Here is a 12,804-nt window from a genome sequence, read left to right on the forward strand (position 1 = left end):
TCCTTTTACCTTTTATTTATCTTACTCATTATTTTTTCTCTATTCTTTATATTTTAGAATCCCAATATATTTTACTTACTGATGTTTAGTTATATTACGAAGTTTATCTCTGATCTATATACTGGTTACCAATGTAGTAACAAATTGGTGTCATTCATGACAATTAAACAGAATCCACATGACATATGCGACCATTCTTGGATGAAATTAACATTACTTTAATATTACACTTTTTGAAACCGTTTTTATTAAGTTTCAATTTCCATAGTTTAAATTGTTCATTGTTCATGTGTTGTTTCCGTATATTTTATGTTTCTTTGCTCATGTGTTGTTTTCGTATATTTTAGCCGCTCGTCTTGAGCCTACCCATTTGATCCGATAACACCCCATATAGCAATAAAATTATACTTTCATTGCCATTCATAACTCTTAACAGACCAATTAACAGACTGGGTTTTATACATCCGACCCATTAACAGACCAGGTTTTAAATAAAGATTGATTTATGTCACCAAAATACAGATTTTCGTGAAGATTTTTCACACAATGATTTCTTTATGGTTAACAAACATAATATTATGCCTGTCTTTTCTCGATGTTCAAAATATTGCATGCACGTAAATTCAACCAACGTATCATTTTGTGTACAGTTTGTGTGTGTAAAATGTGTATAAATTTATTGATGAGTAACCCGCCTTTTCATTTTATAGATCGTACATTGAAGCTAGAAAAATAATAATTACACCACTGGATTCAGTACATTGAATTGTTTTTGTTAGACATGAATATTTTTTTATGATAAAAATATATTTAAAAAGTTATACAATGAAACATGCTGAACTTTCAATGATTTTCTCGATAACACCTGATTAACAGACTTTAGCCAACCCGGTATCAGGTCCGTTCGCGCCCAATATACTTTCGCACCCTACACGTTCGCACCTCGCACGTTCGCACCCAAGGTCCGTTCGCACTCTACACGTTCGCGCCCAATTTTAATTCAAATTCCAGTTGAATAATTGGAAAATCATGATTGTTGTTTTTACTTGCTTTCGTGTAAATACTGAATGTATTTATAGCTTGGTATGAGTAAAAGATTGAAGATTTTAAATGAAAAACACAAAAGATAATTGTTTTTAACAGCTTGGTCCCTTTGATCTGAAATAATGAAACAATACACTATTATATATCACTTTACATGATAAAATTTAATCCAACACACACACAAAAAAAAGAAACGTAGTCAGAATCTCACTTCATTTTGAAACAAGTCAATGAAACAAAAGTTATAGCAATACACTAACCAAAACATGATAAACAATTATTCAACACAAAATAAAACGTTGACAGAATCCCACTTTATTTAGAAAGGAATATAAATTTTTTTAACAATACACTATCCAAAACATGATTAAGATTTATTCAACACAAAAAAAATGCTGTCTCACTTTATTTTGAGACCATGAAAACAATTATACTTATAAGAATACTACTTGCCAAAACTTGATGACAAAGTTATTAAACACAAAACCAATTAAAATTGGGCGCGAACATGTAGGGTGCGAACGGACTTTGGGTGCGAACATGAAGGGTGCGAAAATGAAAGGGGGCGAACATGAGTGGGTGCGAACGTGAATGGGTGCGAACGGACCCGGATTCAAACCGATTAACAGACCAACCGCCGATATAGCCGCATACTCAATATAGATTAACCGACCAATCTCTCGGTTAGCCGAGTGTCGGCCGTGAAATACTGTAATTCAAATTTGTTAATTTCAACTAAATCTATTTTTTTTTATTTTTATTAAACAGTGGTATTGAGGTCAAAATGTATTATTGTGTTACACACACTTAAACAACTGGTAAAATAATTTCGTGTTCTCCTGAGAGAGGAGGGATTTATAGAACGTAACAGGTAACATAATTATATTAACATTTATACTTGCGTTACATTTCCTCTCCATCTGAATTCCCCAATTTTGTAATCCCTAGTTTTTGAAGCTGTACAGAAATGTCTAAGCGTAAAGCATACTTGGACCATCGAGGTATACAGAGAGTTGATTTACCTGACAGTGTGTCTGAGTGGGAAAGATGTCATCTTGAAGACCTGAACATTTTTTATGCCGAAGACTTTGCTAATGACCCATTAGAAATACTAAAACAGATAAACACTCTGACAGATTTCGACGAAGATCAACTATCATATATTCATTCTGTGAAAGAATTGTTGAAGTTTGATGCATCAGTGTTAAAGTTGAAGTTTCAAAGATCAGTGGTTGAGTCAACAATATCTTTATTATATGAGAAACTAACAAAAGATCCAAACATGTAAGTATCACATTCTCGATCACATTTTCGTACTTTGCGGAAAAGCTCCAAAGAGTTTATATCTATACCATTTTTACAGGTGTTGTCAACCATTTTGGTAGTGCACAAGCAAAGACATATATATTGTATTATATGTCTCTGGCGCAAGTAAGATTTAGTTGTATAGTTTAGGATTACACATCTTTAAATTAAAAAGGAATTTATTGATGTACAATGTATACATGTAACATAAACTGGGGCAATCAAGTCACTCACAAACATCACTTATGGTCTAGTTAATATATAGGCACTGGCTACGGTTACATGTAACAATAATAATAAAATCATCATATTTGAGTCTGCAGTTACATTGTGTTATCGTTACATATTAATGCACTTCAATGTACGCTAGATTTATTAAACATGTTAAACTTAAACCCTATAGTTTTGATGCTTTTGATTTTTTTTTCGCCAATAAGAACGAAATTACAATCACATAATAAATGAAATATCTGGGGTTGAAGCTTAAGTCAGGTTTCAACCCCCAGAACCCCCCCCCCCCCCCCCCCCCTCTGGATCCGCCACTGGAAGTCATAAAACTTTGCTCAGTGCTTGTAGCACTAAAACCATTCTCGAAACATGAATTCCAGTATTTTGATTGGTTGAATCTTGAGTCTGAGTACAAAAATCGTGCTCGTGTTTTATGACTGCAAGGCCTGGACTCGAAAAATGAAAGCACTGATTCCACCAGGTTCAATATATCTTCAAATGTTAACATCGCTGTATTGCCTTCGCAATATTATTTAAACATTGCAAGAGATAAAAACTATATTAATGCCCCATTTATTATGGCCCTTTTATGGGCATTATGTTTTCTGGTCTGTGCGTCTGTTGGTCATTCTGTTCATTCTTCCGTCCCTCTGTCCTGCTTCAGGTTAAAGTTTAAAATTGGTTGAGGTAGTTTTTGATGAAATTGAAGTCCAATCAACTTGAAACTTAGTATACATGTTTCCTACATTGTATGATATGATCTTTCAGTTTATTGAGTTTTTACCCATTTTTACGGTCCACTGATCATTAAAAAAAATGATAGTGGGGATGGGGCATTGATGTACTAGGAACACATTCTTGTTTCATATGAATCATGATAGACATTGAAAATTCTTTTACGTTAACTTCAAAAAGAGATAGTGCAAAATGAAATTTTACAATATGCAATACAGACATGCACATTGCTGCATCACTCGTTTGGAATGGTTGCAAGTAAGTATGGTTTCACCAAAATGCATTGGACTAACTTCCTTAAACAACATACAGGATTTGCAGAAACTGACATTGTAGATAAAAAATAAAAAAATTGTGTGCAACATCCATGAAATCGCAAATTTCACTTCAATAAATCAAATTTTTCAAGTTTTATTTTGCATTTATGTAGCAATAATGCAATGTCACCGTACACTCTATTATTATTGTTACACTCGTTGGTTCCTTACCCAACACTGCATTTGGGCAATTAATCTCCAATGTAACAATAATTATTCTATTGCTACATTTTCATGTAACTGTAGCCAGTGCCAAATATATGCAACATCTAGGCTAAATCCATAAAACCGAGCATCAAGAGCAGCTCTTATTGGATGTTACCAGGTTTCTATTTATTATGACAGACATAAGGAACATTTCATTCTACCCAAAATCCATACATGCCATAAGGGAATGGAATGCCTTACCACTTTAAACAATCACTGCCCCAAGACTTGAACATGTTGAATGCTTCAAGGCCTGGCCTACAAAATAGACAAAAACACTGTTTTAACATGTTTAAAAAGCATCTGAATATATAGGATTTTAACTTTTAACTCTCACAAAATTGTATATATTTCAATTTCTTTGGACTTCAGGTGCAACACAGTGGCAGATTAATCAGGCAGTTGATTGCTGCTGCTTAACTGGAAGAAGAAAATATAAAAGTCAGTCTGATTAAAATCAAACCTCTCAGCACTCCCGACATATCAGAAACAGGAGTGCTGAGAGGTTTGATTTTAATCAGATTGATATAAAAAATCAGAAAAATATGTTTAATCCTTTTTATTCTTTAAATTGGAGATAATATTAGGAAATTAATTTCCCCACTGCCAAAATCTACCACATTTAAATTGTATGTTTGTGTCATACTCATTGGATTGATATATGAATTCTTTATAACCAAGTTTGTCTGCATTCCCAATGTTAGTACATATATTTGAGAATGGAAATGGGGAATGTGTCAAAGAAAAAAACAACCCGATCATAGAGCAGACAACAGCCGAAGGCCACCAATGGGTCTTAAATGCAGCAAGAAACTCCCCCACCAATAGGCATCCTTCAGCTGTCCCCTAAATAAATATGTACTAGTTCAGTGATAATGGACGTCATACTAAACTCCAAATTATACACAAGAAACTAAAATTAAAAACAAACAAGACTAGCAAAGGTCAGAGGCTCCTGACTTGGGATAGGTGCAAAATTGCGGCAGGGTTAAATATGTACATGATGTGTATCCTCTATGTTTACTTTCAGGATAATTACAATGAAAGAAGCTTTTGTTTTACAAAAAGTAAAGCGCTTTATTGCTGCTTATGACAGACTTCTATCTGATATACAAGATCATCATAGACAATTAAAATCATATGAAGGAGTTTATTCAAAATTTATTTGTGGGTTTGCAGATTTATGCTGTCTAGAAACAGTGTGAGTATTTTGATAGGATTGTCTTTCATATATGAAAAGAAAGAAATGTTGTATGAGGCCAAAATTAAGAATATGTTTGTTTCCCCTTCCCCCACCCGGGTCAAAAATAAGCCCCTGGGTCAAAAAATTATTTTCCACAAAAAAAATCGAAATTATTTTTTTCCTGAATATAATTTGTTTCCATTTTTGGAAAGTGCTTGAAAGCAGAAGGATTGATAATTTAAATAAATACACTCAAATTGAGCACAAACAACTGATAAGTGGCCTCCACTGGACAAGTCAAACCATTCATGTGACCATGCTATGACATTCACATCCAGTTAAAAAAAAAAAAAAAAAAAAAGAACCTGCCTTCCTGGTCTGTTTACAAAGAGTAGACCCGGGGGAGGGGAAACAGACATACTTTTAAATGTGACCTGATTGCTAATGTGACAACTGTCCACAGTGGCACCAGATTTTAAATGACATGGATTTAAAGGCCCAATGCATGCAACATGTGTAATGGTAAAACATGTAAAATGTACATGTTATAATATTTTTTTCGGCTAATTTCACTTAGAACAGCAGACAATATTGGTTTTAGAAAGATTTGTGAATGTCTTTGTTTGTGTGTAGATACATGACATCCTTATTCTCTATGTAAGGGCAGTTAAAGGCCCTAATAATTTTCATCCCCCATACTGTAAATTCAGAAATTATTACGTGCATTTATTATTGCGATTTTGTAATTTTAGACTTAAATGCGATTTTAATTTTTACGATTTTGAAAAGAATCCTGTTTTATTCATACATGTCATATAAAATAATTCAAAATGCAAGTTTAAATAATTGCGTTTACACCTCTGTCGCATTATTCATAATAATAAAAACATTGCAATAATTTCTGATTTTTCAGTATACAGATATATATATGTATATGCATATATTCTAAAAAATTTCTGGGTAAGAATCACCACAACCAAAATTTCAGTTATACTAAAACAGTAGGTATTTCTTAAAATATGTACATGTAAAGTTGAAAAAAGGGATTTATTTTCTATTTCAGGAATATTTCTACAACTGAGCAGACAACATGGACCAATTTGAGAGGAATGACAGTCAGATCAGATGCAGATCTACATCTCTTCAAACTTGGACTTCAACAGGAAAGAACAGACACATGTGTTTCAATTGTAAAGGTACAAATATTACTTGATAGTACTTTCTGTCCTATATTTATAATAATGGGCCAGTGTTCTCTCCAGTATTTCAAATTACACTATGGAAGTAAAAGAAAAAAAAAACATTTCGCTAAAATTATTGAACAAGTACATTTGTAAAACATTCTATTGTAGGTTAAACATTTATACATTTGTATATATAGTTAATTGTATTGAATTGATTTTAATTTCTCTGCACTTAAATGTATTGTTAATTGACACCAACCTCTAGTCCAAATAATTATGACGTCTGACAAGGCTATTTTAATTTTGTTTTGTAGCTACTGTTGATATTTTTGAAGGTTCCATTTGGTTGCTATTCAAACATTTCCCTTTATTCATACTAAAACTATGCATATATATCATATATATTATTATATTACGGATTACAAATGTGTCAAGGTTTCTGATTGGATAACAACACAGAGATGTCAGTTTATATTCAGGAAACTGCCGGGGTATATATACGACGTTTTTATCCCCAATTGGAACCTCAAAAACGTCATCATAACACCGGTTACTATGTGACGTAGTCATAAGCTATCAGACTGTCAGAGGTTCACAGAGGGAAAATAATGACGTGCTTCAGTCAATAATATATTTTTTATACAAAAACACGCAATTAACACTTTTAATACTTTAATTTGATGTTAAAAGTGTTATTATAAATTATTACATACACGATAAAATTATGTTCACAGCAAATTAGAAAATCCTTCACGTATGCCGAACATATCAGGTTGGTTTTTTCAATATATATGTGTTGTCAACAAATACCTGCACTGGAAAATAACATTAAGTCAGGGGTAATCCGTAATATATGTGTAATTCAGGTCTCAGAAAGGGTATATACTGTGACATTCCCGGCTTAGGGCTTATATCCCCTTCGCCTTCCGCTCAGGGGATATAAACTCTAAGCCGGGAATGTCACAGTATATACCCTGTCTGAGACCTGAATAACATATAATAACCCACACAGTTTTTGCATCAGATATCTATACTTATGCTATTTTTTTCATTGAGTATAAACGTTTTTAACGACTCTGTCTGTCAGTTTTGCCGACAGTTCTGTTATTGTCATCACAACTCCTATGAAAGCGCTCAACAGAAATCATGAAACTTTAAATTTAATCTGGACATAGAATGTAAATGTGTATATGGACAGAAAATAATGTTGCAATGTTTGTTCTAGGAGTTATGCCTCTTTGCACTTTTTGGGCTAGATATACTACTGCGATTTTGTCATCGCAACTCCTTTAAAACTACACTAACTTACACAACAGGATTTCATTGAACTTTGTAGTTAATAAGTACATATTATGTAGACATGATATGAACAGGAATTTAATATATAATGATTGAATTTTTTTCTAGGAATTATGGCCGTTTACACTTGGCTTAATATACTACTGTTATAGGTTGTCTTTGTAACTCCTCTGAAACTACACAACAGAATTTAAGAAACTTTATAGATGATAGCTTAGGATATACTATGGTTACATTCATATGGACAAGAAATAATGATTCATTTTTTTCATAGGAGTTATGCCCCTTTGAACTTTGGAATTTTTGCCTCAATACACAACTGTTACTCATGGCAACTCCCCTAAAACCTGACCATAGAATTTCATGAAACTTTATAGCTAATAAATACATAGTATGTAGATATGAATTTTAAAAAAAACCCAATTTACCAAAAAAATAAATATGACTGATATAACCAATGACAATTCCTAAACTACTGGCTTGTTACTTAGGACAGACTCATAAAGAATATGATGGTGTTAATTAAGTTCCTAAGCACTCACACACCAGAAGCATTGACTGTTAAGTAAACATTTCAATAGGTTATTACAGAGTAAATTACTTCTTTTTATGTAGGTAAAGAACATAAAGACAACAAAAAGAAATCAAGAAAGACCACAACAAAGAAGGAAAAGAATGAGAAGTTCCACATTGGACAGCAGTGAATCATCTACTGATACCTCTGACAGCAGTACTGACTCAGAAGGGTACAACATAAGGAGACCAGTATACAGCACTGAAGATAAACATGAACCACCCCTAATACTTGATATAACAAATGAGAGAGCAATAGGACAGCATGGCGGGGAACTTCTTCTGAATCTGAACAAATTCTATGGAGATTCGGAAACTGATACTCTCAAACTATTTGGGATGATTGTTATTGAAACATCTGTAAGTACTTGTATATTTAGACAATACACATATAGTGTCTTGAAATATGTAATTTATTTGTATGGGGCTTAGAAACGGGGGAAATGCGAGGTTCAACCGAGCATTTTCCCGTTTCCTGACGAATACAAATAAATTTCATTACGTATATTGTTTTTATACTGAAATCGATAAAACATTAAAAAAAATATTAAAAAAATATGTAACAAATATTGTTATAAAAAAGTGTTTGGAATTTCCCTCTTGGGGTACTAACTTGGGGTATTTCCCTATGATTGTAGTCCAGGCTGTAAGAACTTGACATTTTAAGGAATTAGAAAGGGAAAATGAACTTAATTAATAACATTTAATAAACATGGTACAATGTATATAAATTACCAATTTGAAGACATAACAAGTTTAAATTCATAAAAGTTTGACCATTGTTACTACACGTTGTCATGGTTGTGACGTGACGTTGTTGATGAAATACAGTAGTTCCGGTAAGTATGCGGGGTGTATAGGTTAGTTGAGGTCATTGACGTATAAAGCTAACGTTTATACGTATAGCTTTATCTGTATAGTAAAATAGGTGATTGCAGTATAAATACTTGTAAGTAATTGTATATTTCTGTCTAACTTTGCGTTGCATTTAAAAAGCATACCTTTTAAGACAAATTTAATGCCTACTTATGTTAAAATGAACCTTAATTATTTTCTTATTTTATAATTTTACAGCACTTTACAAACAAGTCAAGTTGAGTCTATTTTGTAAACTTTTCAACTTCAAGACACAAACACATACACACTCGCTCATGAACAGTATCAAGTTTATTGTGAACTCATTAAATGGACCCTGTATCTGTAATAAGGGTTTATTTTTAAGATTGTCTTCATTATAGATTGTAATAGAAATTGATAATAACCATATGTCCGGTTAAACATTCACATAAGAATTGTTCATGATTTGGGCATTTTCATGTTTATAGAAGTGAGTTTCGAATCTTTATGATAACAGGTACATGGTGCTGATTTTGCTAAGATATAATGTTTAAATTTTACTTTCATATTTGTAGGTAATATTCACCCTTTTAGAAATGTCAAAGAAACATTTAGAAAAGCTGAGAAATAATGAAGAACTTGACAATCAAGATGAGGCTACAATTTACTATTCACCACCATATGACATTCTCTGTGAAGAATCTCGAAATATCTTAATAGAAAATTTTATGAGACTCAATAATGTAAATGTTTAAGTAAAAAAACATACATTTATTTATTATTTTCTTAATCTATTGTTGAAAACAGCATGACAATACATTTAATATGTTACCTTAACTGTAGGAGTAACAGTTAACTGTCATCATCACCTAATCTGTTAAATGTCTGTTGTCCAACAATTATTTTTGTCTTATTTAAAGAAAAACAACTTCTAAACAGAATTAATTGTTATTTTGTCAGCAGCCTAATTGTGATGATATATCATGTGAGCAACTTTCTGATCAGACACCCACTTCCTGTTAGTTGATATTTTGATTTTTCAATATATTGAATGATCTTGTCACACTCTTCTGAAGTACTATTGTAACGAAAGACTTTATATTTATTTAGCATCTAGACAGTGATGAGTTGTAATGCAGTAAGGGATATAACTCCATAGGGTTATTACAGGAAAATAACATACATTTGTTATTGTGGACTAAAAAATCAAAGAACTATGATAACATATATGTTACATGTTTCAAAGGGACAATGCACATCATTAGTTTAGTTAAAATGTATAAAAGTTCTATTGATATTACTTTTTTCTATATGTATACTTAACTATTTAAAGATATAACAGTTCATAGTTTGTCAATTTTGCGTAGTACACCTATATGTTATTACAGAAAAATATGCCTGTAATAACTAAAGGGTGATATCACAGCTTCTCTATATCACTTCGAAGCATTTGCTCAGACATACATCATGCTTAATTACAATGTAGTTTAATTTATTGTAAGAAATAATGACCAGAGCATGTAATGAGGTTCTGCACAAGTTTCTAAGTAATTCCCAAGTGTCTTATATATTAAGTTACATTCCTTTAATAACTGAGCCTTGTTATCACAGCTAATTTTATCCCTAAATAGCCTCGACTTATTGATTTACCATGGTCCATCAAAAATATATTAATTTAATTAAAACATAAGTTATCAAGACTAAGCATTTAGTTTATGCGCAAAGTCTCAAGAGTTCCCTAGAGCCCACTATTGGTGAAATAATTTTACAAATAACAAGCATATGTTATTACAGATTTAGAAAATTTAAGGTGAAAGTATCTGTAATAACACACACAAGTTATTTCCTGGAATAACCCTATAAAGTTATATCTCTGACTGTAATGTATGACCATTTTTTTTTTGTCAAGTTGTATTAAGCTGTATATTTAAGAGCATAGAAGTCCTGGAGGCTTCATACTATGTATACTTAGCATAATGTTACAAAGTGTTAGTCTGTCATATTTCAGTTGTCCTAGACCTCATTGTCATTGTTAAGTTGCAGCATAAAAAAAGTTAATAATTTGAGTCATGTGAATTTCTAACTCATTAATCATTATTAGTAATGTGATCCTTTAATTAGGTCAATAAATTCAAATATATTTTATTGCTAATCAAAGCGCCCACAAGGAGCAGAACAATCAACATTAATTACATACAAATGATTACAAGTGATTCAATATGATTAAGACACAATGTTATAAAAAAAAATTAAAAAAACAACCAAACCAAAAAATATTTATTAAGACAAGTACAAGAATACAACAAATGTCCATAAGTCCTCTACCGCAAATCAAGGATCAAGATTAAAGTTCGTTTCTCAGATACTGCAAGCAGTGAGTAACTATATTCCGTGTATGGAATGATTTTAAGGTGTAGATTTTAGTTTGGCAGGTTTTATTTGAACTTGATCTCATTTTCACGGTTGATTGGTGAATATCACGTTTTTGTCGAGCCTGCAACTTTTGTTGCAGAAGCTCCACATAGGGGTAGCGGCGGCGGCGTTAGCTAACTTCTTAAAAGGTTTATATTTTAGAAGGTGAAAGACCTGGATGCTTCATACTTTGTATATAGATGCCTCATGTTACGAAGTTTCCGTCAGTCACATGTCCAATGTCCTTGACCTCATTTTCATGGTTCAGTGACCACTTGAAAAAAAAGTTCAGAATTTTTGTAATGTTGAATTCTCTCTTATTATAAGTAATAGGATAACTATATTTGGTATGAGCGTACCTTGCAAGGTCCTCATGCCCGTCAGACAGTTTTCACTTGACCTCGACCTCATTTCATGGATCAGTGAACAAGGTTAAGTTTTGGTGGTCAAGTCCATATCTCAGATACTATAAGCAATAGGGCTAGTATATTTGGTGTATGGAAGGATTGGAAGGTGTACATGTCCAACTGGCAGGTGTCATCTGACCTTGACCTCATTTTCATGATTCAGTGGTTATAGTTAACTAAAGTTTTTGTGTTTTGGTCTGTTTTTCTCATACTTTATGCAATAGGTCTACTATATTTGTTGTATGGAATGATTGTAAGGTGTGCATGTCTAGCGGGCAGATGTCATCTGACCTTGACCTCATTTTCATGGTTCAGTGGTCAAAGTTAAGTTTTTAAGTTTCGGTCTTTTTATCTAATATTATATGCCAAAGGTCAGCTATATTTGGTGTATGAAAATATATTATGATCTATATGTCAGTCCCGCAGGTTTATTTGACCATGACCTCAATTGCACGGTTCATTGCACAGTGTTAAGTTTTTGTGTTTTGGTCTATTTTTCTTAAACTATAAGTAATAGGTCAACTATATTTGTTGTATGGAAGCTTTGTTAGCTGTACATGTCTGCCTGGCATGGTTCATCTGACCTTGACCTCATTTTCATGGTTCATTGGTCTTCTAGCTATCTTGGTTAATGTTAAGTTTATGTGACAGTTGTAATAAAGCTTTATACTTAGGACTTTCAACATAATATCAATGATTAGTAAAGAAGGCGAGACATTTCAGTGTGTGCACTCTTGTTGTGTTTTGGTCTGTTTTTCTATAAACTGTTATAGGTCAACTATAGATGGTGTATGGAATGATTGTAAGGTGAACAAGCATGTCTGGCTTAGTTGATCTGAGTGACCTTATTTAAAATAACCTCATTTCCATGGATTATTGATAGCATTAAATCATTGTAATCTATACTATTAAACGAGATATCTATACTATTAAACGAGAAGACCTCATTTTGGGTGTCGCTTCTCCTCCTTCCACAATAAATTGATCATTGTGACTATATGTCCTATAGGTACCATGCATAGTCGCATTTGTCATCCATTCTTATGATTATTCAGTTTCGGTTATTTTGGAAG

General features: G+C 32.5%; 1 protein-coding gene across 1 annotated transcript; it reads left to right on the forward strand.

Moving 5' to 3' along the window:
- Window positions 1-1,910: 1,910 nt before the first annotated feature.
- Window positions 1,911-9,686, forward strand: LOC139507486 (uncharacterized). The gene is made up of 5 exons (XM_071295762.1): window positions 1,911-2,328; window positions 4,867-5,037; window positions 6,083-6,215; window positions 8,118-8,435; window positions 9,488-9,686. Exons 1-5 carry the CDS (start codon window positions 2,012-2,014, stop codon window positions 9,665-9,667), a joined length of 1,119 nt encoding a protein of 372 aa, XP_071151863.1. The 5' UTR covers window positions 1,911-2,011; the 3' UTR covers window positions 9,668-9,686.
- Window positions 9,687-12,804: the final 3,118 nt, after the last annotated feature.

Source organism: Mytilus edulis, unplaced genomic scaffold (assembly GCF_963676685.1).
Source record: "Mytilus edulis unplaced genomic scaffold, xbMytEdul2.2 SCAFFOLD_735, whole genome shotgun sequence".
Lineage (NCBI taxonomy): Eukaryota > Metazoa > Mollusca > Bivalvia > Mytilida > Mytilidae > Mytilus > Mytilus edulis.

Excerpts from the sequence above, each read along its gene's own strand:
- LOC139507486 (XM_071295762.1), top strand. The coding sequence starts at position 2,012 with ATGTCTAAGCGTAAAGCATACTTGGACCATCGAGGTATACAGAGAGTT. Across the intron at positions 6,216-8,117 it reads CATGTGTTTCAATTGTAAAG|GTAAAGAACATAAAGACAAC; the intron begins GTACAAATATTA and ends CTTTTTATGTAG. Across the intron at positions 8,436-9,487 it reads TGATTGTTATTGAAACATCT|GTAATATTCACCCTTTTAGA; the intron begins GTAAGTACTTGT and ends TCATATTTGTAG.